This window comes from Charadrius vociferus, unplaced genomic scaffold, assembly GCF_000708025.1.
Source record: "Charadrius vociferus isolate BGI_N301 unplaced genomic scaffold, ASM70802v2 scaffold1041, whole genome shotgun sequence".
NCBI lineage: Eukaryota > Metazoa > Chordata > Aves > Charadriiformes > Charadriidae > Charadrius > Charadrius vociferus.
This window is the reverse complement of record NW_009646843.1, coordinates 742,062-768,014: the sequence shown is the minus strand read 5'-3', so window position 1 is coordinate 768,014 and position 25,953 is coordinate 742,062. Positions and strand designations below refer to the sequence as shown.

General features: G+C 40.3%; 1 protein-coding gene across 1 annotated transcript in view; it reads left to right on the top strand.

Moving 5' to 3' along the window:
• The window catches only part of LOC104293664 (transcription factor COE1), a 269,083-nt gene that overhangs the window by 191,039 nt on the left and 52,091 nt on the right, over positions 1 to 25,953 (top strand). The window contains exons 5-6 of the mRNA XM_009893184.1: positions 5,198 to 5,328; positions 13,115 to 13,241. Of these exons, the coding sequence (XP_009891486.1) occupies positions 5,198 to 5,328; positions 13,115 to 13,241 (258 nt within the window). The remainder of the gene's footprint in view (positions 1 to 5,197; positions 5,329 to 13,114; positions 13,242 to 25,953) is intronic.

Here is a 25,953-nt window from a genome sequence, read left to right as displayed (position 1 = left end):
ATCTGTTAGATTTTTATCGCTTGTCCGTGTTTTCTCAGCAATTCCCTCAGCACACGGCCTTTGATCAACTCTCATACAAAAGCTAAAATGTGTGCCTGCTGCTAGCAAGATGGGGCTGACATTAACATGGCACTCATAAAACAATCAGAGCAGTGAAGCCCTCAAACAGAGAGGGCATAGTAATATTTAATAAAAGCGCACACATAATCTTCAGAATTAGCATTTTGTGCCTTGCAGTACCTTTGGGAGAAGAGCTTTTATTTGTGGAGTGATCATTATTATAACAAAGAAGAGCTACCTAATAATTTCCACTTTAACTCTGCAATATGCCACGAGCATTTCTGAACCATTATGCTAAACTGTGGCGGGGTAATCATTTTATTGTCACAGTTTGAAGGAAGAAAAATCCCCTGTATATCAGTAGCTAGGAGAGTACGAGAACACAGGAACACACTGACACACACAGCACACAACGAAAAACTTTTCTATTTTGCTACCCATGTGCTGAAGTTGGTACCTACCATCCTTTGTATGGAAGGTGATAAAATTTTAACAATATATGTTCTGAGAAAAGATGAAGATTTCAAAAGAACATTGTTTCCCTTGAAAGTCATTAAGGTTTTTGCTCATAAATCCTTAAAATGTATCGATAGAGACCTTAGCTTTGAAGTCAGTCGCAAAATTCCCATTGGCTTCAATAAGTTTGGGATTGCAGTGTCTCCCTCTAACATCTATATCTGTTAACTCAAAACGCAGGAGCAGCACAATGAAACATGTCAGATGTTAACATTGATTTGTCTTGATATTATGCAAAGGAGAGCAGCTCATTAAGACTCATAACCATTAGGCCATTTCAGCAGGTGGAGGATGTGGCCACATCACCTTCAGCAAGGAGCTGCAAGGTCCGTGCCTGCAGTTGGAGGGGTAATATTTAGTTCTTCCTTAGTCCGACAACTCTTCTGAAAACATGCAGCAAATGTAATACACTTACGCCAAGGAGTCTTAAAATCTTATCTGATGGCTAGGCTACCGAGCTCTTCTGGTGCTGGTTGTAGTTGGCAGTCAGCTGTTCACTTTTAAAATATGTTTATATGTGTAAGAATGTGTGATTATTCTTTTTTATTATACTTCTTCTCTGGACTTAAAGTCCATTCGTATTATCAATCATGTTCACTTCATTGCCTTTATTAGAACTGGTCTAAAGTCCTTCACTGCATTTTTTTATCAGTGAAGTTTCAGACTTCAACCAAAATCTCTTTTTCTACAGAAAAACATAAATGTTATGTAACTTTTTAATATTTGTTTTCAACACTGTTTTAGAAATGATGCTTTGGTGTTACAGAAGGGCATATGAAGTGATAGTATTTTGAAACAAAATATTTTGTTTTTCTTGGAAATGTTAAAAAGTGTTATAGTTAATTCCAGATAGGGATTCTGGAACTTTGCATTCTGAAAAAAAAAAAGTTCTGTATTTTGGTTTCTCTTGTGACCAAAACAAAATGTAGAAAAATCAAGGTCTGCCTTATTCTGCCTCGCTCTGTTTTTCTAGGGTTGCACAGAAGTAAACACCTTCCAGACAGAGCTTTGAAAGTTGCCAAATGATTAACAGAAGAAATATGAAGAGCTGAGGGCCTGAGCTGGCCAGACATTTGTACCAGGGGCATAAATAGAGCTGAGGTCACTGCCTTGCCCCCCTCCCAACGTTACCTGTGGTGACACTGGCAAATGGGACCCAATTCTTCCATCCTCCTTCCTGGTGTGCCAAGGAAAGGGCCTGGGAAGGGCAAAGTTTTAGTAAGACCAATGTCCCTAACGACACTGGCTGTTGCAAATATGTCATTGTATAAACATATGTTGTGCCTTCAAAAACAGGTAGCAGTCTGGATCCCTCCCTCAGCACGTCTTCCCAGGCTTCCTCGGGATGCAGCCCTTCAGCACAACTTCCCCTGTGGGACAGCACCTGCATGTAGCCCTTCCAGTCTTATAGACGCTTGCGTTTTAAGATGAGAGAAGCTGTGTGGGGAAAGTTTGGAAGTCCCACTGTTTTTTGTGACTGGTCCCAAGGGAAAATAATGCCTTGAAATCTTTCGGGAATGCACAGCGCTCTTTGCTTCTCAGGTAGCGCCTGCAAAGGGTACCAACCTGCTCTGCTTATCAGACCCCCAAGTCCTGACTTTTCCTTCTCAGAGGAGATGTCCTGGACTATTGCCAGCAGTTTCGGTGAGGCACTGATTCAGCACAATTGCTACATATTTAAATAAAATTACACGTGCGAGTGGTCACATTGACTTTGCGGGCGAGAGTGTCCCAGTGAACAAACCACAGCCCCAATGCAGCGGAAGGACCTGAGTGTCTGCTCAAAGTCCCCCATGGGACTTGGCATGAGTTTGATATTAAGCACATACGTGTATAAAGTATCAGAATCAAATACGTGAGGCAGCACAGTCAGTCAGTGCAGCACCTTGCACTTCTGAATGCAATGTCGGTACCGCAAAGAACATCACAAGATAAATAGCAAGACCTTTAGTGGGGACCTGTAACTGCAGAACAGTATCTTGCATTCATTTTAAAGATGAATTGAATCTAGAATTTTGAAGCCTGCATATGTTTTCTGTTAATGGCTTATGGTCTCAAACAGTTTTTATTCACTGGTATTTAGGAAAAAAATGTTGCTTGTAGTCTTCAAGAAAAGTAGCTCATTCTCTGACACATGGGAAACTGATTATCTTTGGGTTTTATTGTGGGGTGTGTGTGTCCACAATCAACTGGAAATACTGGAAAGGGTGTAATTTGGAAGTGACTTTAATTTTTATGTATGAAAAAGTTTGATCCTGTGAAAGGGCTGGATGGCATTTTGAAAAGCTGCTTTCACTGTAAATCCATTTCTGTGAGCTTGGCTGAAAGGAAAGCATTTGGTTTTGGACTTTGCAATGGTTTTTATGCACAGTTTTATGCAAGTAACTTGAGTCCAAATTAAACATATTGAAGTTACTTCTGTGTGCGCGCTACGTTTTCATGATGCTAATGTTAGGATGTTTCTTTTGTTAGCTCATGTAAAAGTTAATGGCTGTGCTCTGCGAAGTTTGGAGTAGGGTAATGATTTTTTCCTGCCTGTGTGTTTGTGTTTTTCACTGGAGCTGGCATCCCCATCAGCTGAAGTAGTGGAAAACTTTGTGCCTGACACTTACAACCTTTTGTAGGTAGGGACGGGGTCTGTTTGCTCCCCATGCATGTGTTCCATCACCGCTGGTGCGAGTCTGTAGCAGTGCCCACAGAAACACTCACTGCTAAGGGTGACTCAACAGCTCCCTTTCCAGCTCCCTCCTGCGTCCCAGCTCCTCGCCTGCCCTGCCCAACCCCGGGGCTGGGAGGAAGGAGCTTCTCACCAGCCTCACTGACTCTTGCAATTAGCTCCAACTGACCAGAACTTCACTAAATAATCATAAAGATGCACAGGGTCTCTTTAGCACTTTATGTCTGGAGCGTTTTAAAGTAGGCTTCTGTGAATGAATTAATTTACTGCTTTTACAATTAGAAGAACGTAGGGCAGGGGCTCTGCCACTGCACAGCCACATTAAGTAATTCATGGGTGCACGGGTGTTGTCTGGATGGCCCTAACATGTGGGTGGCTTTCACACTCCTATCTTCCTAGTAAATACTTACCCGATGAAGTGCCTGAGTGCTCTCCATCGAGTACATCATCAAATACTCAAAAACTAGACTGACAGCTGAGCCTGCCTTTTGACCAAGGAGCAATTCACAGCCAAATGCCAGCAACCCTAAAAGAGGTATATACGCAGATAATATACACACAGCTAATGAAGTCCTGCTGATTGATTCTGCAACGTCAATCAGGTGTCAATGTGAGCAATGGCAGCCCTTCATGTGTTTTCAGTGGAGCCAGCATCTTCTCTCTGCTGAGGACTGGGTTCATATCTAAAGGAAAAAATCTTTCTTTTCGACGCTGTGGTTGACGGGTGGAGTTTTGCTGCTCCTTAAGGAATCGGTTTTTCATGGCTAATGAAATTGTTGAGGTGCCCACTTTACTTAAAATTTTATCTAATGGCATGCCGTCATATTTTTACCTCATGCTATATTAGCAAGAAGTTGGTGGCATTTGAAATGGATTTGCTTCTTTTCATCAACCCGTATGACCACCCTGAGACTCCATAGCTGAGAGTTACCCAGGTGTTTTTGTCTTAAGGTTATTTTTTCAGTACCATTATTCCTGTTGTTTCAGCACAGTTAAATTCTGATGTACTCTGGTACTGCAGGGGAGGAGAATCAGTATGTGGATGTTTATATTGTCCTATCCCACCAATATATAAAGTTGAGCATGCTTCTGCTTAGATACTCTTAAACCAGAAGATCTTACACCAAGATTTGAACTTACTACTTTGAGCAGTGCTTGAGTTTTCAACATCCTCTCAGGAGGCACTTAGTACATATGCTGCCAAGAAAGTGGCTAGTGAGAATATGGCAGAATGCATTGCACACGTATCTCAATTATCCAGTAGATGCAACATAACTGGAATTACTAGTTGGCAGGGTTGTAGGTTTTGTGGGTGGGGTTTTTGTTTGTTTTGATTTGTTGTTGTTGTGGTGGTGGTTTTTGTTGTGTTTTTTGTTTGTTTGTTTGGGGTTTTTTTGTAGTAGCCAAATCATTAAGCAGGACAGGGTGGTTTAATACTAGAACAACCTGGATCTGCTTGCAGAATACTTAAAGAAATGCTGAGGGTTACACCCTCCTTTACTGAGCCAATATTTTCCAGAATATTTATAGGAGTTTCCTTGATGAATTTAGGTTGTGATGGATAATAAAGCAAGCTGACTGGAGATTGTTTTATTAACTCAGGTATTGTGCGTTTCATATAGAATGAAAATAGGGATTTGTCCTGATTTCCCATTGGTCTCTGCCCATCATGCTGTGATTTTTATGTTAATGTAGGCTTAAAGAAGTTAATTTTTTTCAATGCAGTTAACAAAACCAAACAGAAATTAATTGAGAAAAAAATGCTTCCAAAGATATAGTTTGAGGTCATGCACATGTACTAGAAAGAATGTGATTGCTGAAATCTTTGTGTTAGTAAGGGGGAAAATGAAAGCTCCTTTTATTTTATTTTTCTCAAGTCTTCTATCATTAAAATCTGGTTCTAACAGCAGAATACTTCTCTTTTTCATGTGTGTTGAAAAGCAGCTACACCATGTATCAAAGCCATCAGTCCAAGTGAAGGATGGACTACAGGAGGTGCCACTGTCATCATCATAGGAGACAATTTCTTTGATGGGTTACAGGTCATATTCGGCACCATGCTGGTTTGGAGTGAGGTAGGTGTTGTCTGAACGGTAATGTCTAATAGCTTTGTCTAGCTTACAGCTAGCCTGTCCTTTTTTTATGCCACATGCTAAATCAGCAACAAATGTTGAGATGTGAATCCTTTCCTCATTCAGTTTTATGAAAATAATTAGTCACATTTACCTGTGGCAGAAACCCATTATAGCCAGGGGATTTGCATCTCCTCTCACTGCCCCAGAATTTAGCTCAGTGCCTTTTATTCCAAGAAAAGGAAAGGATAAATGCCTGTCTGAATAATTCTGCATTTAGCACTACGATCGCTAAGGGCCCACAGGAAACAAGCGTTTAGGTGATCCTGCTTTCCAGGGAAACCGGCTGCTTGTAGCTGCAGCTCAATGAGGTGGAGATTGTAGAAATTCAGCGCCTCTGAATAGCATATCCTTAAAGCGTAGGCGCTTGGTGTAAGTAGCATCTGCATAATAGCAACCAAATACACAGTATTGTATCCACAGCGGAAAATACAGTCTTGTCATACCTAGTGGGGGCCTCTGTAGTTTCATAGTAACCCTTTTTTTGTTTCTTATCCATTTTTTGCTGTTGCTGTTCCTCCCAGTTTCTTAAATTTTGTCTTCTCCTGGCACATAATTAAACGTGGAGTCGGATACTCCCCCAAAGCCTGTGGAAAGTTAAAACTCAGACAGCATCACCCAAACAGCCACTTGCAGTGCGCAGTACCATAGAAGTTGGGGCAGAGTCCCTGTTGGCTTCGCTGGCATGGGAGGGCAGCTCCCAGTAAAGGTTTACGTTTTGCATTTGTGACTTTCAAAAGCATTTGGGGGCTTTTATAAGATATTTGTTATTTTCATTATTTTAATACTGAAATAAACACGTTAACACACAAAACAGCATCTCTGAAATAGCTATACCATGCTTACCAAGTGATGTAAGGATCTTCTGATGCTTTACCTTATATCCTATAAATATTAAATCAACATTATGGCTTAATTTATATCCAGCGCATTCCCCCTACTGATTCCATTGCACATATGGCAGCATTTTTTCCATATGAAGAGTATCCTCTAATGTCCTTCATGGGCTTCACTATTCTCTCTCTCTCTCTCTCTCTCATCCTTCCACTTGAGGACAAGTGTGGATGAAAGGGCATTCCAGAAAAGACGATATATTAAATGAGCCCTATTCTGAAGCCCTTATGTGATCATGAAAGTGCCCCCTGGGTCCAGTGTAAGCATTTTGTGTGTTAGGATTGAAGCCATTATGGCTACAGACATTTAACAGGGAAAGGTGAAGAGGGTGGGGAGGAAAGTGCTCTGATTTTGGTACTGCAGAATTGGATCTTTCATTATAAAACTTGATTCTGTTTATTAGTGGAAGCCATTAATAAGCAATTTCTAATCTCAGGAGAAATGGTCAAAACATTGTTGCTGATGGTTGCAAGACCTTGTCATGAAATGAATTATGTTAGAGGGGGTCCATACCAAAGTCAGTCTGTTTGTTGTGAGTGCTGTGATGGGCTGCAAGTTGGCTTTGAGTGAAAACTGTTTCACTGTCCCTCCCTTACAGAATTGACTCTCAGTATCATAACCTATGAAAGCAATAGAAAATCCTATAGGGGAAAAGAAATTGTTTCTAAAAGAAGCAGACGAACATGATAAACAAGTGCAGAAATGCATGAGCTGAGTGATCCCTAAATAATAGCGATCTATAAATAATTCAAATTACACATACTAGCCACCTATGAAATACAAAATATGTTCTTTCATTTGCCTTCTCCTTTCTAAAAATGTCTGGTGCATTTTTAGTACCCTGGAAGTATATTTTTGTTTTACTTCAATAGAGTGTAAAATTGAACTGTCGATCTTCTGAATTTCAGTACCATTTCAAACCTGGAGCAGGTTTGTCCTGAGTTGCCAGTTAGGCCCAGTTTTGAGCAAACCAGGCCAGGTTATTTTGCTATTGAGTTAAAGAAGAATTTTCAAGTTCATTCTGTTGTTTCATGGATCCAAATAAAACATCATTTTAACGGAGCTGCAGAAAATCTAAAACAAAACTAGATAGGAAACTAAAGAAAAAGAGTGAGTCGTGCAGAGGATTTTCACATGGATTTTTCTAGCTTCGCTTTCAGTTATAATTGCAGGTGGTTTGAGGGATGAAGTCTAATATTTAAATTAAGCAGCATTTTGCCACAGACTTTGCATGGGACCTTGGGCAAATCACATAATCTGCTTAAAGTTCAATTCCCTTTCTCTAACACTGTAATAAGATTAGTCACCTTCTTTGGAGAGGTGCTGTGAAGATAATTATTGTAAAGGTCCTATATTACTCAGATTTTATTATAGCAAAATCCATGTAAGTACCTGAGATGCATGGATATTTAAAATATAAATCCTACCACAGTTCAGAAGCAAAGTTAAAAGCCAAAAAAAAAATAATGTTCATTTTAAGGGTGAATTTGTTGCTGTCAAGCAGCATATGTTATAAATAATTTGAAATGTAAATAATATATTTTTAATTTATTTTACATGTATTCAAGTTTTGTAATTGAAATATTTATATGCTTGAAATGGAGTTGACTGTGTTAAAAAAAGGAGGTTTAAAATGGTTTCTGAAACACATATTTATTATTTAAACATATATTTTAGCTGTAAACACTCTAACATAATTACAACCTTTCTCAGCCAGGAAGAACTAAATAAAAACTTAATTTGTCACATTAATTTTGTGCAAAAATGCAGATACCCTAAGCCAGTAGGTTCAATTAATCCTTAACTCCCATATTACTTTATAAAAATGACTTTAAAAGCCCTTGATGTTTTTAGAATACAGCAAAGTGGGCCATCTAATGCCTTTTTTTTCAAGGGACTTTCATAACTGACAAAACCCCAGCATTGGTGTATCGTGTGCACATGCTGAGTCTGGAGAGACAACTCCCAGCAAATAGTTTATTTGGCAGATAGTCTCTGCCTTTCTGTTTGTCCAGTCCACAAACAGACGGAGTTGTTATTTGCAGGTTTTTACCCAGCATTATGGGTCTCTGTGTTGTTGCAAATATTCAAAATCTGAGCTGCTGATAAAAGTCCTCTGTTGTTTCTCTCTCATCTTGGGGGGCTGAAACTCTGAGAGTCGAGTTTCAGGGCAAATACATGATTGTGAAGACAAAATTAGTTTCTTATAAATATTCCACAATATTTGCTTAAAATGAACTATTTCTTCAAACATTTTCCTGCCAAGAACATTCCTCCAGCTGTACAGAGTCAGCTGGAAACATCTCCTTTTTCTTTTATATTAAGAAAAGATGAAGCACTGAACCATCAGTTCTTTTACCTTTGTACAGCACAAAACCAGGGGATGATTTTTTAGTTTGGCATTTTTGGGTTTGTTTGTTGGGGTTTTTTTGTTTTTTTTCAATGCTGCTGAATCAAATTATGTGACATAGTTTTTTATTTTGCTTTTTATGTTTATTATTGATTTTGGAAGTCTCTGTTTTTGAGTGCTTATTTTGGAGGTCTGACTCATTTTTAAAAAATGAGTAGGCACCCTCTTTTTGAAAACCAAGGCTTATTAAGCAGCATCTGGATGCCCAGAATTGAGGCATGCAAAGTCACTGGTCATTTTTAAAAATATAGGTATCTTAAGAGTCCTGTTCTCACTGAAAGCTGTCATTACCTTCAGTTGGTGGGATTTTTCTTCATTCCTGTCCTAATGGTCCTCTTCACAGAGTCCAAGTTAAATTTATGACTGATTGTCACCATTTCCCTAACCACAAACCAAAGCTCAAACATGCAAAAATAAACTAGTGACTCAGATTAATGACATCTCCTTATAAAATGTCACTTTTAAAAAAAGAAAGTAACCTGGCACTCTGAACAGAGTGTGAAATGATGCTGTATCACACAAGAATGTCTAGAATATATTAGCAAACCGCAGGAGGAGGCTTGTTGTACACACTGAAACCAAATGTGTTTTGAATTTTGAAGGATATGCACCTCCCTCCATTCTGAAGGTCTCTAACTCAGGTTTTAATGTGATCCACAGCATGTCTCAACTGACACGTGAGAGTTTATATCAAACAGCTAGTGCAGTTGCCAAGTATCGGACCAATTCACTTAAAAATCCCTTGGGAGAAAGAGTCCAGTTACTAGTTTTATGTCCAGCTCAGATCTCAATTAGGCAAATGTTGGAATGGAAGAGGAAGCTGGATCTGGGATTTTGGCTGGTGGGTTCATCTCCAAATCACAGGTTAATGCCTTGCTCAAGATCTGCATTGAAAAACATGCTCAGAAATGAATGTAACTCGTATTTACAAATTCTTAGTTCTTGGCATGTCATTGCTACAGGTGTTATGATATCTGTTAATGCACTGAGAGTTCCCACCTGAGGTTAGAACATAGAAATGGCCATTATGGGTCAGATGTGGAGGTTCATCTAGCTCAGCATCTTGTGGTTGGTGCTGGGCAATAGAGATGTCTATAAAAACAACAGGGTGAGCATGTAGTGGTGCTTCCCCAGAACACTCTACCAGCCTCCAACAGTTTGGGGCCCAGAGGCTTCCACAAATGGTGTCTTTACTTTTAATATCCCTTGATGCTAATAGCTCACCTTTTCCAGATGCTTTACAGGCAAATGTAAGACAGACTGGGCCTTGAAGTCAGGCTATGTCAGTGTGAGAGTAGAAAACATGCTTGGAAAAGGTGGAGTGTATTCCCAAAATCAGGCCACAAGTTGACAACGTAGGCAGGAAGATGTCCCGTAATCCTCGAGTTATTGAAGTCAGCAGCAGATTATTCTTGCTGTGGGTGGGCCTGGGGTACCCAGACCCATTTAGCACTCGTTGAGTCACTCGGATTGCAAAACGGAGTTAGGGCAATTCAGAGAGCTGGTCCTGGTCCATAATGCAGATGCTGGCAGCACTAGGGAATCAGAGTTTGAGACCAGAGGCGAGGCTCAGAGGGCAGGTTTTGAAGTGCAGTGACACTGTTTGTCCCTTAAAGACAATTTCTTGATGTGACAGCAATATAGGGGACTACTGGTTTGTAAACGAGCTAGCCAGTTCCTTTTAGTGTGCATGAGAGCTGAAGGCTGACCCAGAACAAAGGTCCTTCTAGCTCAGCACTATATCTCTGACAGTGGCCAGTGGCAGATGCTAAGGAGAAAAAGTAAAAGGAAAAGGCACGTGTATTGTCCTGGTATACCTCCCAAGCTTTAGTTCTAGAGAAGAGAGGAGTAAAATATATTCTGAGTACCCTAAACCATAGGACTTCAGACATAATGTTCACCCTTTGGGAATGTGTGGGCGACATTATTGTATATTTGTGGTTTTAAACACAGTTAAACTTATTTACTTCAGAGCACAAAGGAAAACCAAACTGTTTGTGGAGAACAAACCAGGAAACTTGCTTAACTCTCCCCAGCTCTCCGTAACAATGGACCATAAATAGGTCAGACGTTTCTTGGGAACCACGGAAGATGAGTATTGGAAAATGCCACAAATTATGTTTAAAGAACATTAAAGTGGTGACAGACCAGTAAATGCTGGGAAATTCAAAGATACAACCAGAAGCTGCCTGTATAGCTCATGCCAGAATGGGGGTGAGGGGTGCAGGGCACATGCTGATGTAGTAAGACTAGCGTGTTAACCTTTACTATTAAAATCCTTGGCTGTTTTTACAAATATTTTCCCTCTAAAAATGTCATGAAACTTTTCTCATCTTGCCAGTTCCCCCAGTTAACTAGAACCACTTGAGGATGGCATTTATCTCAGCTATGTTTGGCTGCCTACAGTTAAGCATCTAGTCTCAGCTTGTCATCGCGGTTCACTGGAGAAAGGTAGATGCTTCCAGAGAGCAGCCCATCCCAATGTGAGAGGTGTCTAAAGCACTGGAAATAAATTGGTCTTTGGCAGTGCTTTCTGCCTCTGCTAACTGTTGAGGGCATGTAGAGAATTGGCCCAGTCTTTTAGGCTTTGGTCAGCCCAACTGTAAACCAACTCAATTTAAGTAAAACCAATCCTTGGAAGTTTGGGTTTTGGTTTGGGGTTGGTTTTTTTGGGTTTTTTTTGTTTGTTTGTTTGGTTGGTTTTTTTTTAACCAAGTTGATAGAGTGAGTAATTTAGAAAAAAAGGCAGGTTTCTCTTAAAAATAAATATTTCTAAATCACATGATTTCAAAGCAGAGCCTGAAACCATTCTTTGGAGCTCACAAATAAGAAGGCATCAATTCCTACATGATATTTTCTAAAATGATATATGCCTTATGACTTCTGTGGGTCTAAATAACATTTGATGCTGGTAGTATTGGTTTTAATCTTCAACTTGATTTAATATTAATTCTCTTATTTTAAATATGGAGAACACTGTGTATGCCATTTCCTTCAGTTACACTGATGGCTCTCAGACAGACATTACTCTTCTGTGCTTTTTTAGTCCTGTGCCCTAAACAAAGAACTGGTTAAAAGTCTGATTTCTTTAGTAGGACCTTACTACAATTTTGAAATATTTGATTCCTAGTAAAAATAAGAATTAGCTTTTTATTTAAAAAAAAAAAAAATCTGTTGAAATGTGTTCCCTAATCCAGAACATGATTCAACCAGCAGCACAGAGCAGTTGACTGTCTGCATAGGATGCCCATGGCTTTGTCAAGGCTGGTTATGCTCTTGGTCTTTTTTGCCTCTCTAGAAGTGTGTTAATGTGCCACAGTCAGTTAGAGAAGGATTATCTGTGTACCAGAGCTGTATTTTGGTTGGTGGACTCAATCATGTCACGATTTTTATGTACCTCTTTTTACTATTCTTGTCTGAGGGAGCATAATGAAGGAGAAGAGGACATTTCAGTGAGGGGGAGAACAATGCTGTAGTTTCTTAGTGCAGCAGAGATTTGAGTTAGCCTGCCATAAATTAGTGAACTTCTAAATGGCTCTAGTATTAATTTCAGGGACTGTGTTTTAAATCCAGTCCAGATTCCTGAAAGAGCAAAAGTGGACTAGAGCCTGGAAAGCACAGCACTGACCCACCCCAACCTTTTGTGTAAGAGGATCAGGATCCCCAGCCCCATTAGCAAGAAAGTTATGTTTGTCTACTTATTACTGTGTAAATCCACATCTGCAGGAGCCCTCTCAGATGTGTGTCGGTCATTGCAGTGAAGACAGACTGGAAGTCGTGGTTAGATGGTTGTATTTGGTGTATCTCTTGATTACCCTGATCATTTGCGAGGAAAGATCCAGCATCCTTCAGAAGCCAAACTTTGCATTTCTGTAGTAATCGCCTATACCTCCAAAAAACAAATAGAAAATTAAAACAGCAGCGCGTGGTGCTTTTGCAGCGTACAGATGGGAGCTGGGGACTAACGCATTTGAAAGCCTGCCTGGACTCGGGCTGCGCAGTGAATCTCAGCCTGGGCTTGTGCTGTGCCCTGTTCACACGTGTATTGCCTATCATTTATCCATCAGATTTGCTGGACGCTGTCATGACCCCAGCGTTCACCTGAGCAAACATAGGCATCCTGCTGCTGTAAGCTAAAGTTATTGCATTAAATCAGGGCTAATGCTTGTACTAGGAAGCAAGTGCCTGCCATGTATGAAAACAGAAATAACGTTGTTATGGCTGAGGAGGAGAATGCTTGTAAATATTGTAGTCACTGGCTTTTGTGCGGATTACATCAAGATTGTATTCAAACATTGACAGGTTAATTACATGTTTCAAAGCTTGTTTACTGTGATCTGAGAGGAAAGTGTTATTAAAGAAGCGTTCAGCATCTAACAGTGCTTTTTTTCTCCTTTCTTCTCCCTTCTCAATGTTTTCATCTAGCTGATTACTCCTCATGCCATCCGCGTACAGACACCTCCCCGACATATCCCAGGGGTTGTAGAAGTCACATTGTCCTACAAGTCTAAGCAGTTTTGCAAGGGAACGCCTGGAAGATTCATTTACACAGGTAAGGATGCTTTAGTACTAGATATGATGTGGAGAAATAGGGGAGGCAATATATCACACCTGCTAGGGCTTCTCCATTCATCATTAAAGGATGTACTGTATTTTATTCTTTTGGCTGAGCGCATCATTAAAGGTTGGATTTGAGAAATGGATGACCGTAGAGATGAGTCTGAAAACATACCAGTGTGGGATTTTTGTTTGCTTGTTTGTCCTCGCAATGGGACATCTCTTTAGCCAGGAAGGGGGAGGAAGGAGAGAAACAGATATTCCACTACTTAAACAAACAGAGGAAGAGTGCGAGCATAAAGGGCCAGACACACTATTGCGATCACGATCCTGCCTTCCAAGTGTCTTGCTAAGTATCTTGTATCTCATGTTGTCTGACAAGTGTTGCAAGCGTTCAAAGCAGCGGCCTGTTTGCCTGCCCATCTCGCCATAACATACTTGTCTCTGACTTCCAGGGAGGCTAAGTAGCTTTCACCCCGGCCAATGATGCAGACATAGCGACTTGCAGTGTGTTTTGGGGTGGCATCTCACACTGACAATGCTAAGTCGAGTGGTTTGGCCTGAAGAATTACTAACAAAAAAACATGCTAGGACATTGCAGGTGCTGTCAATGTTAAACCACTCTCAGTAGTGATAAGAATGGCCTGGGAAATAAATGAGGTAGCAGCCTAACTTTTTAAAAAGAATTTGTGTCAGTGATTCCTGTAAGGTACACATGCTGCAAGAATTAATGGCTTGGTCCAGGTTTTGATGTGCTTGTCCTTTTGTGCGCTTGTTGTTTGACATATGCAGACAGGACTACTGTAACTGCCTGAGCTGTGGTTCATCACAATCCAGTGCAGTTCCTTTCCTCATTTTTGATTGCCCATGAAATTTTAAGAATAAGATATATCATAAGTACTTGTGGCTGTGAGGCATTCTGAATTACACTGGGCACATATATTGCTCCAACTGTGAATGTACACACAGGGACTCAAGGCAGAGGAGAGACTTCTGTGCTCCAACTGGGTAGCAAAGCTTTCATTTGATTTTCTTAACACTGAGAAAGTTGAACAAAGGTGCCTTATAAAGCTTTGTTGGCTTTTTCAAATACCCTCTCCCCGAGTTGGGGTTATGCACTGGGTTTCTTTAAACTGGGTCTTAAAGTGTATGTGTATCGCCTTGCTGGCTGAGCAGCAGGCGCTTGTGGAGGCTGTGTGTATTTATTGTGAGCATCATGATTTCAACAATGTGTGGGAAATTCATATATTGGACAATAACATACCATATCAAAAAAAGTTATTTAGGGTTTGAATGTGTTGGAACAAAAGAAAAAGCAAAGGGTCAAATTGCCAGCTGGTGCAAATTGCCAGCGTATACCACATGAAAGTGTCAGCCAGAGCTCTGGACAGTTTGACCATGAATCCTTTCCCTTCTCACTTTCTTGCTTACAATGAGTTGTGCTGCCTGCTTGTTGTCAAGCCACCAGGGTGGCTGCATCTCGGGCTGGTGAAACAGCAAGTGTGCGTGCAGAAGAAGAAGAAAAGGAGGAAACCTTCCCCCCTCGACTTTGCAACGAAGTTTTTGGGGACTTCGTTTTGGGATTTACATGTGAAAATGGCTTGGATCCATTTTGGTTTTGCTTTTCAGATCATCATTAATTAGCTTTTCCAGTAAAAAGGAGGGCGGCAATTTAGCCTGTCTGCCCAGAAGCAGATGGCTGAATGTGGAAATAAGATGTCCCAGTAGGGAGAGTGTTTCCATATACGCATTTTCAGGTTAGTGTTTAAAACACATTATTTTTCATTCAATAAATGACAGTTATAAAATACTAAACAACAATGACAAAATCAAAGGTGATCCAATCCATGGACAATTCTCTCACGTATGCAGCTTTTATGGAGTTACGGTAGATACAGAAAAGCTATTGTGACTGAAATCGTACCTCGCGCAATTTGCATTTTCCTTTTAGAGGCAGCCTGAACTTAAATGTGTTTTTTTAAAAAGGACTAAATGAAACTAAAATAAAAACAATTAATGCATCCTGACCTTCAGAAGTGCCTTCCAGCCCTTTAAACAAAATGCAGGTTCAGTACACGCCTGCCGATTAGTTTTAGTTAATTGAAAATTATAGGATTGACCCAAGAGGAAAATTTTGTTTGCACTCCAATCACTTTTACAAATTAAGGAAAATTACCACAATTTTGTTTAGCTAAGGTTTCACACTGAGTTCACGAAATTAGCTCAGCCATCCCAACAAAGTCAGCACTTTGTTAGTGAGCACTAGAAAAAAACTAATAGTCTATGGTGTGTACAAACGAAGCATAGAAAAAGCTATGATGCTTTAGAGAACTAGGCCAAGTGTTTTTAATTAGGATTATTGGTTCATTGTAAGTTTTGAAGAACAATCAAACTAGCAGATTAGCTGTTTCTTTTAAAGCTAGAATTTCTTGCCATTCATTTTTCCCATGAGAACTTGTTTTAACTCCCACATAGCACTATTTTTTTTTCTCTTTTTTTTTTAACAAGGCCTGCAGGAAATGGACCAATTGGAAGTTGGGATACAGTAACATTCCCCAGCATCCCTCCAGCCGATGGGAGTTTTTCACAATGTTCTTCAGTGAACTCAGTGTTCTGGAACATATTACAAAACCACAGAGGCCAAATGTTTTCTCAGAGGAGTTTGGCCTCTGTTTTTGGCCGAAAACATTTCAGCATCACTTGCTGCTTATTTACCCTGCTATTAAGAACAAGAAAAGGGGAGAGGAGAAAAAGGGGAAAAAAACCCCAGAGTGTGTGTGAGAGAGAGAGAGAGAGAAAGGTTTGTGGGCGGTGCAGGAGTCGATCAAGTGTAGTTTCCTTTCTGGTGAGAATGTCCCTGCTCGTTAATGGTCCTATTTTGTGGTCAGGTCTCATTTAGAAGAAATTATTTTTAATCAGTGTTCAACAAAATATCCCCTCAAGCCACCTGGCTGTAAACTGTTTTTTTCTTACTGTTAAGTACTTAAGTTCTCAGAAGAAAATACCCAGTGACCCATTAATTTTAGCCTTTTTTTTCCTCTTTAACTGCAAGTAACTTAGTAACATGATCTCTAAGTAGTCCATGTGCCATCTAGGAATCAAGGTCATATATACAGAGAAATCCTGACTTTTGTAAGTATTTTTGAAAGAAATAAACCAGTGTCAACCCTGTGCTTACAAGAAAACATAAGTTTTTTATTTTCCATCTGTAAAGCAAGCCATTAGCATGCACTTAAAGAGCAATAATTTCTTAGATTTTAAGCTTTGACATTCCTGAGAGAATGTTATTAGAAATACAGAAGTCTGAACACATCTTGCATGTGTGTTCATTTTGGAATAATATTAAAAGTCCATACTGCACACAGAAATACCCAAACATCCTGGTCAGTATTTCCCTGTGGCACCCTTCATCTGTAAGTCTCTTCTGGTATTGAAGAGCACTGAATGAATTAAGCTTCATGTCACAACTTAGGAATCAGGTATGTATCACTACCATTATTTTAGGACTGCAGAAACTGAGATAAAGGAAGAAGCCATTAGGGATACAAATCCATGGGTAGTTTGCCAGGATGACTCAGGGCATATATGGTGGAGTTAAATAAGGGATGAGAATTGGCACAAATTTGTGATGCCTGGACGGGCCTTTGAGATTTTTTTGTTTTGTTTTGTTTTAATTTAAAAAATGGATGCATCAAGGACAGCATGATTTTCACAGATGAATTTTGCTATGGTACTAAACAGTGGGAATTGAGTAGGGCTGCATGAATGTAAGTGAAAGGAGAATTTATCTCACTGCATATTGGAAAGGACATGTGGAAGGTCCATAAAAATGCATTATGCTGTGTCTTCTACCACCTGCTCAGTTTAAGGTTTTGTGCTTTTGTTCCCAAACTAGAGCAAAGGACTACATAAGGGCCATAAGTATATAGCTGTGTCACTAAGGTTATGTGTGCAACATGGTGTTAATTCAGAGCAGTACCCAGAATAGTGGTCCTTTTTTTGAAAACGGGTTACGTGATTGGTTACAGGTTGGAATTTAGGGACCATTTTCATTTGCGTTAGTCTTGCAGGGCGGCTGTGGGCTAAACTATTTGTGTGCTGACAGGGTACCTAGAGAAACAGGCAAGTGCCCCCACAGTTCATTTGGGGTTTGTTATGAGCTATGGGATATGGTATGTCTCTAGAAGTGCTGCTAACAGGAATGGGTAGATGTAGGGTCGGCATAGACACACAGGGCTTGCTGTGCAGTGTGAATAACCCAGATGCTGAGCACTCATCCTCCAGGATAATTGTGACAAAGGCTGAGTAGGTCAGAGTGGAGCACTACCGAGGCTGACCAGTGTTTGCATTACGCTTTTGGGCCATTGTGTGTAGAGTGATGTGGAAATGCTAGCACTGTGAAGGTCAGGATATTCGCAGAATTTCTGGGAAACTGCCTCTTTCTCTGAAATGTCATAGGGGTTCTCAGAGAACTTCTCACTCCCCTAGTTGCTACAAAGAAGAAATAGCCTTATGTGGAAAAATCCCTGCTCCATCCTCATTTCACCCTTTATTTACTTCCAAAAACATTTGAGTCTGTGTACAAACAGGAAGAGCCTTGCAGATCACAGATGATTTGGGTAACGTTTTCAAAAGCCTTGGTTTTAGGTGGCTTTGGTTTTAGGTTTTTATCTTTAAATGATTTAATTTACAGAAGCACATGGGTAGTCATCTTATGAGAATCATTCTTTTTTCATTTCTTAAGTCAAATACCTCCAAGAGTAAGAGACCAAAAACTACCCGTCACCATTTAAAATTTCAGTCCATGGCGCTAGAAGCAGAGGTTTAAGTCATGTACACAGATCTGGTCCGAACTGGAACTACTTAAAGGGTGATCTCCAGTCCCTGAAGTTTCCAGTCTAATAAACTTCAGTGATTCCTCAGCTAGGAAATTTTTCTGCTTTCAAGAAGGCACCAATGACTACGCAAAGTTCAAAAGATACATAATCAATGAAGCAGTCAGTTTTCAGAATGGAGAGTTCTGGAGTTTGTAGACCTAAAAAAAAGAAAAAGAAAAAAAGAAGTAAAAAGAAGTGGTGATAAGAGACAGACTGGCTGTCAAGAGGTTCCTGTAGCCCCACTGGAGCCTTTCTTGGTCCCCGTGGGCTAGAGTTTTACCCTTACACCAGCTAACCTTGGCCATCACGGTGTATCTGTTAGTTCCTGAGAAATGTTAAAACCCAGTGGCAGTTTTTCTCAACATCAGTAATACACAACCTCATTAGTTTTACAATGCCTCATTCATGTGTGTTTATTATTAAATCATGAGCACTTAAATAGCTGATTAGTATAAATGAGGAGAGAAGGCCACCATCAACAGAACAATAAAAATAAAATTAAAAAGCCAGACTCTCTGATGCTGTCTTGAGTTTTATCCTGATGTGTTTATAAAATTCTTCATCCTCAAAGATATGATGATCATTAATCTGAAGTGAAATATAGAGCACATCACTTCTCCAGAAGAGTGACCAGCTATGAGATCTGGTAGCTAGCAAATGAATGCCATTTGTTTTTAACAGCAGTTTTTATCTGCCTTTCACTAGTAAATATTAATAGCAGTGGTAGAATAAAAAGTATCAGATGCCTTGAAGTTAAATACAGAGTGCTACAGAAGAACAGAACAAAATCCCTCAATACAAAGAAATGTATAAAGTTTAAAATAAGAGCTGGTGTCTGTTCTTAAAAGCAGGAGAGCGCTGCGCTGCAGGTTACCCTGTGCTTTGGATGCTCAATATAAAGTCTGTTCCTGATCTCAGGCAGACTCTACAAAGGATGGAGGAGAGATGGTAAATCCTAACTGTAGCACAATCAAGTAAGGAAGAATAAAATGAAATCCTTTGTAAATGTAGACTTCTACGTGAATTTAATTAATGTCTCTGGAAACAAGTGGAAAACCGTCATAACAGCTATCTGAAAAATATCCCAATGCAGAGTCCACTGGGTTCCCCCTTCATCTCATTGTGCTGAGTGTTTGTTCCCAACTGGACCTTGCTGTGGGAACACCAGAGGCATCAGGTGGTGTGTGGAGCTGAGATGGACCTGTCTTTAGGGGGGTGTGCTGTGCTGAAGAGGTTAAGCTGTACATGTGGCTTTCAGGTCTGCAGGAGTTTGCCATAGTCACTGAAGAACTGGGTCTTCATGACACCACTGCTGCGTTGGGGATACTTGCAGGTAAAATACAGGGGAAAACAAAGGAGGGATGGGTGCAGTCTCTCCCTCCAAGCACCCACATCAGTGGTGTGATCTTGGGTGTTACCTGCCTTTGAAAAGGAAAGTTCTCCTCAAGAAATCTGTATTGAAGTTTAAACTTGAACCTGGGTCTTTCTAAGTTCCAGTCCATTAACTTAGTTGCTCTGCTGACCTGGTCTGCCTGGAATTTTTTTTTTTTTTTTTTTTTTTTTGGAGGGGGGAGTGTAATTGTTTTAAAACAAGCTTTCCTAGCTTATTTGGTGATGGGCTTCGAGATGAATGTTTTTACGAAAGTGTTGGTTTTGAAGTTTGTTAGGACATGCCCAGTGGAGTGGAAGTACGAACAGTTAGCAGGGTTGAATATTAGGAATATTAGGGTTGTTGGTTTGGCTTGCAGAAATTCAGGAAAGGAAGCTGGAAGGAATCCTAACTGATTGTAGGGAGAAGGGTGTTTCCAGACAGTGAGGAGGTGGTCGAGGTAGACTGGAAAATCCCTTTTGTATGCTAATAGGAACACAGAACCCTCATATCTTTGGTATTTCTTACACACTGGCAGCACTATAACACACTGCAAAAAACAATCACTAAAAGTGTGCAGTGTACCTGTAGGACAGCTGCAAAATGAAAGCAATTACAGCAACCGTCAGAATAAAGCTGGCTGTGAAGGAAACATATTATTTTGCATATTTTATGTATACACTTTCCAAGAAATATGACCTTTATTTTCTAGTTAGAGGGAAGTGCAATCAGAGTCTACACAGCAAAGGGTAGTTGGATCATTAAAAAGAATATTTTCTCTGATATTAGAAGTCTAAATGGGCACTAGTCCTTATTCACAACCTTGGCTGTTTCTGTCTGCCCTGAGTTAATAAGTGATAAGGCCAAAAGAGAAATAAATCACTGAAGTCCCTGTCCAAAGAAAACATATTGACTACAGCCAAGCAAATAACAGCCCATAACCAATGGTCCCATTCATCATTCATGTAATAGGGATATAAAGTATTCTCTACCTATGAAACCATAGAGTAGGAAAAAGCCTGATAAGCCCCCAATCTAAGCTATGTGATTTGATTATTAAAGGACATGAACTGTTTGTCACATACCTTTAATCTTTAAGATGTGTTGCCATTTCTAAACTATAAATTTGTGGTAAAGGATTAGAAAGCTATTAACGATAAAGGTATAAACTAGACTTTATAAGGATTCCTGCAATTGTCATGCAACCCTGTAGACCCTTGGAACCTTAACCTATTGAATATGATATAACATAGTTATCTGACCTTCAAAGCCAATAAGCCATTTTTTGCTTTTCAAGTTTGAGACATACTGCATGATAAATTAACCCTCTGAGTTCACAAAATAAGCCTTGTAAATTCTTTTCTTTATCCCCACCCCAAAACCTTTAAATTTTCATGCCCTTGCTTCAAAACTCTCTTATTCCAGACTGAAATTGTTAATCTTTTTTTTTATCCTCCTTTTAGCTCATGTCAGTTGATAAGATATTATTCCCTCTTTAAAAAAAATGGCCAATAAAACAGAGAGCTGAGATGAATTACTGAAAAGCCTGAATTGTGCTCTGTTTCTACAGGGGGCTTTGCTGTCTTGTTTCTTAATGTACGAGTATTCAGATTAGACAAATGCCTCAGAAATGGACAGTTTATAGTAGCAGCAGTGGCTGCACTGGTTACCTTAATGCATTTTGATCCTGTGCCCTGAGAAGAGGGACAAGGCACTATCTTCTTGCTGGTCCAGAGAGTCAAATCCTTGGCGACTTGTTGCCACTGAAATATTTCACAGCTGGGGATTCTGGCTGCCTTGCGGGTATATATACACCTAACTCATCCTTCCTGTGCTTCTCATGGGGTGCAGCAGGTTTTGATTTCTCCCTGGAACCGTGTGGGGGATTTACTGTGTGTTGTTGAAAAATGGCCGAGCTGTGGGCTAGGCTGTCAGAGGTGCCCGTGCGCACAGCACGCTGGCTCTGGCGAGGAAGTCAGAACGTGAATTTAGTGCACGGCCACCTGAGGCACGCTCTTGCACAGCACTACCTGCAAAATAGCCTCCTTAAGATGTGCTTAATCCTTTGAGGTGCTTGTTAGAGAGGGTTCGTTTTGCTTAGGCATTTTGCTGCACAAGTGCACGCGGCAGGGCTGGCTCAGACCAGCGGTGTGGTGTGTGGCCATCGTTCCCCGGAGGCAGGACTAGGGCAGCCTCACTTGCTTTGAGCTTGTACTAGCATCCCTACGCAGCCAGTAATGCTTATCTAGCCTGGTTAAAGCTTGCTGACAGCAATGACTACAGAGTAGATGTGCCCCAATACAGCCCATGTCTACAGATTCAGGCTTTTTTGTTAATATATAGATAAAAGGAAAATCTTGTACTTGCAGCCTTTCATCTCAGTGGATGCAAGAGCAATTTATTGCACGGAGTGTGAAGTTCTTTGTACTTTTCTGCTATCTTGCAAGAACTCACACAGGCTCTTCTGCTTAGTTATGAAGATATCAAGCGCATAAGTGATGTGGTCTGCTGCGGCGTCTGGATAGAGATACTGGAAACCATTTAGTCCCAGTATGACTAGACTCAATCCTGGCAGCTTCTCAGGCCTGCCCAGAACACTGCAGAGTTGCCTCCTGGTGCAGGCTGCAGTGTCCATTGTTACTTTATTCAAAGTCAGTTTGAATATTTCTATATCTAACATGTTGCAGTCTGCAGTGCAGACATGCCCTGGTAGGTTGGAGAGATGCTGTATTGCTGGCACCGCAGGAGCCAACAGAGGGAAAGACCAACAACTCAGAAAGGAAGGGAATTGTAACCATAGTGTTCTAAATGATCTGAGATGTTTGGCAATAGTCCACTTTAATTTCGTGATAATGGCTGACTAATGTCGTAGTGAAAGTAGAATTTTCTTGAAGATTCAATCTGCACAAAAGTTTCAATAATCTCAACAAAATTCCCTAGGACCTTCTGGCAGATCTCTGTCATCACCCAGTTGCTGGTGTTGCTAAGGAAGAACATTGTGGTGTTAATATGACTGTGGGTGGTTTTTTTTTTTTTAAACTTCTCCAACCCCACCCCGCTGCAAGAAAAGATCTCAAGCCCAATTGTTTGAGGTCTGTATATAACTGTATAACTGTCACTGAAAGGTGTTCTGACATTAGATCTTGCTATTGGTCTGTTGTGAGCTCTGCAGTTAATTACAGAAGTATAAAACCATCATCACTTAATTCTGCCAAGCCAAGTATACCCAAATCTTTTATTCTACAAGGTAGGACAGAAGTTATTTAATATATTAGTACACAAACATGTTAGCATGATGTAAATTGGGCAGGGAGTTTGCCACATGTCAGCTATTGTGCATGAACTTCTTTCATACCGGTGCCGAACTTAGACTACCAAGTACCAGATAGTTCATGGCACCTTGGGGAGGTAAGTGTGAACCAGCCAATCAGTATGACAGTAAAGAGCCTGGATTTGGACAGTTACCCTTGAAGACCTACAGTCTTGCATAGTTTGCCCAAAGGTATTTGCATGGCCATATCCGCTGTTATTTTATCTTTCAGTGTCTTCTTTTATTTCCCTTCTCTCCCTTCCCTCCCAAATGTGATTTTTTTCATCTTTTTCCTGTTGGCATAAATTGTGGTTAACCTCTTTGCATGAAGAGCTGTGGACTTGAACTGCTCTTGCATAGCACCAGGTGTCAACGTTGGTGGTTAATAAGAGGAAACCCCATTCCCAGCAGACAGAGGGTTAATAAAAATAAAAAAAAAAGAAACAAACCAAAAAAAAATAACGGAGAAACCCCACACAATCAACTAAGAATAGTATTTTTTTAAGTCCCCGTGGGACAAAAAATGCACATGGAATTTAAGATGTTGTAACAGTCATCTAGCAAAAGATACGCATTTGTTAAAACAGAAAGTGGCACCAAATTCTGCATTTTAAATCTGTGAAAATTACAGAGCAAAACCCCTGATGTTTATGAATAATTGTGAAACTTGCTGTCACTTTTTAGTACTGCAGCATCTTCCAGGGTGGCCTTTATTCCTTTTCAACATGATGGGGTCTCTCACCTTGTCTGCATGAGGCATAGAAATCTAGTGAGCCCTGGTAACCCTTGCTTTGGACATCTGGGGCATGATACAGCCTTGACTGTCTCAGACATCGTCTTAGAAGCGGGTGAAACTCTTGTCTCTGTCCTCTGTCCACAGATGGGCTCTAAACGAGTGCTCAAATATGCACTTGGATGACTGAAGCTGGGTGAGGAGCATTACATCCTCAGTGACCCCACATGCTAGGTGCTGTGTAGGAAAGTAATTATTGTCCCAAGTATTACAATCCCATGATAGTTTCTGAAATAAGTGTGCTTATTGTCCCCTTTTTGTTTGGTTGGGGGTGGTTTTTTGGTGGTTTTTTTTTTTTCCACTCCTAACTTATATCCTATTCCTAGCTTTTGGTGGGGTACTTTCCTTAGAAGACTACAACTCATCAAATAAAAATACATAGTTTGTATGCTCAGGCAGTTCTAGCAGCAAGCTTGTATTTGTAAAAATGAAAGGCAAGATTTTACTGCCAGAAGTAACCGTGAATTCATGTTGAAAGGTCACTTCTGCAAGGGAAATATTTTTTCCAAATGTAGATCTCTGACTAGTTTCTCCCCAATGCTCACGTGCATGTTGTGCACAGCTACTAAAAATAGTCGTTACATTGTTGTTCCTAAAAATAGGCCTTCAAGGGGCCATCATACTGAAAAACAATAATATTTTCTCAACAGGTTCTTATTTTTGAGGTACTTTTGGTTCCCTTAGATCTTGCATTGAAACGTGCGAGTCATTTTTTTAAAAGGAAGAGAGTGAAACGTGCCTCGCCTGTTTGTCTTCGATTGTGTTCTCCCTGGGTGTTTTTGTCAGCTCAGGCTCTGTTATTGGTACAGGGGCTCTCAGGGCTGTGCACGGGTCTGGTGGGTCAGGGACAGGAACAAGAATCTGCACTAGGTATCTTTTGTTCTGGAATGAAGAATTTGGTTCACATTTCCCAAAGACAAGGCTAGTCTGCACATCATTTCTTCACCAAAACTGTTCATCCTTGCAACGCTTGCAAGTTCTGTTAAAAAGACAAATGAAGCTTCTTTAAATTGGGGCCTAAGGGAAAGGATGGCAATGACCCCCTCCCCTCTCTAATTTCCCCCATTAGACTTTTTTTCACAGATGTTCATGCTGATTAGAGCTGGGAAATAAGGGTATTTCTGTGGACCATGAATATTCATTTGTTTTTTGGCAATGAATTTCCTTCAGTTTCCCTGTAGTGTTTCACTCCCTGTGAATGTTTGAACAAGTGCGTTAGCTGAGACAGTCCATTTCAAGAAAAACTCAGTGAGCGCTTTGGAAAATGAATATGTCTTCGCCTGAACAAAGGGATGTAAAACTTACTGTCGGTTTTTAAGAAACATGACTTGAAACCAGAAAACGCACAGGTGAGGTGATGCCCTCTCTGAACATACGCTATAAACGGAGAATTTAAACCAAAAATTTGTAACAATCCACTCTTTAATGATCTATCTCTAAGGATAAGCCTTGTCAGAAAAACTATTTGACAAATACTTTCAGCTAACAACTGAATTGGACAAAAATATCTCTTTGGACAGTTACTGAAAGGGAGTGGTTTGCTATGAATTATTTGTCCCGCTATAGTACCGATGCCCAGATCTGAAGAAGCTGCTGGACTTGGTCTTTGAGGGGTCTACGATTCTATGCCTACTTAGACCAAATGGATATGAACAGAAAACTATACAATTTATAGCAGAAAATCCCAGGGATTTTTTTTCCTTTTAAAATTTTTAAAGTGTTATAAAATGTTGAATGGAGATTACCGTACGTCCTACTGATTGATGTTGTAATTCTGCGGTAAACGTGAGGATACAAATTGTAGCCGATGAGTAGGGAATAGCCAGTGTCCTCCACTGCAGTCGATGAGCAGCCGGGCCAGGCAGACTGCACGCAGGAATTCGGCAGAATTCCTCCAACTTCAGTGGGAATCTGCATTATCCTTTTGAATTAAGACATTGAGGTCCTTGGGATCATCCAAAATTGTCGGTATTTTTTGTGTAGCGCCTTAATACTTACCCTGCGTGTTCTGTGGAATAATGTACACAATTTTACAATAACTGTGTAATTAACTCACTTTGCTACTCCCCTCTCCAGGGAAACTCATGCTTCTATTAATGCTATTAGGAAGGTCCTATGCATAGAACAAAGAAAGTGGTGCAGCAGATGAGTTAACATGATTTGATTTGCAGATGCTTTAAACACTTAGCAGGAGACAGCTACGGAAGCTAATTAAATCACTCTAAGGTGCACAGGATTATCTGCTTTGTAAGAAACAATTTCAGTGAATTATGGTCGCCCTTTAGCTGAGGGGAAGTAAAAAGCATATTTGTTTGGAATTAAATTTCCCACGCAAGGTGCCCATCAGACCTCTCTTTC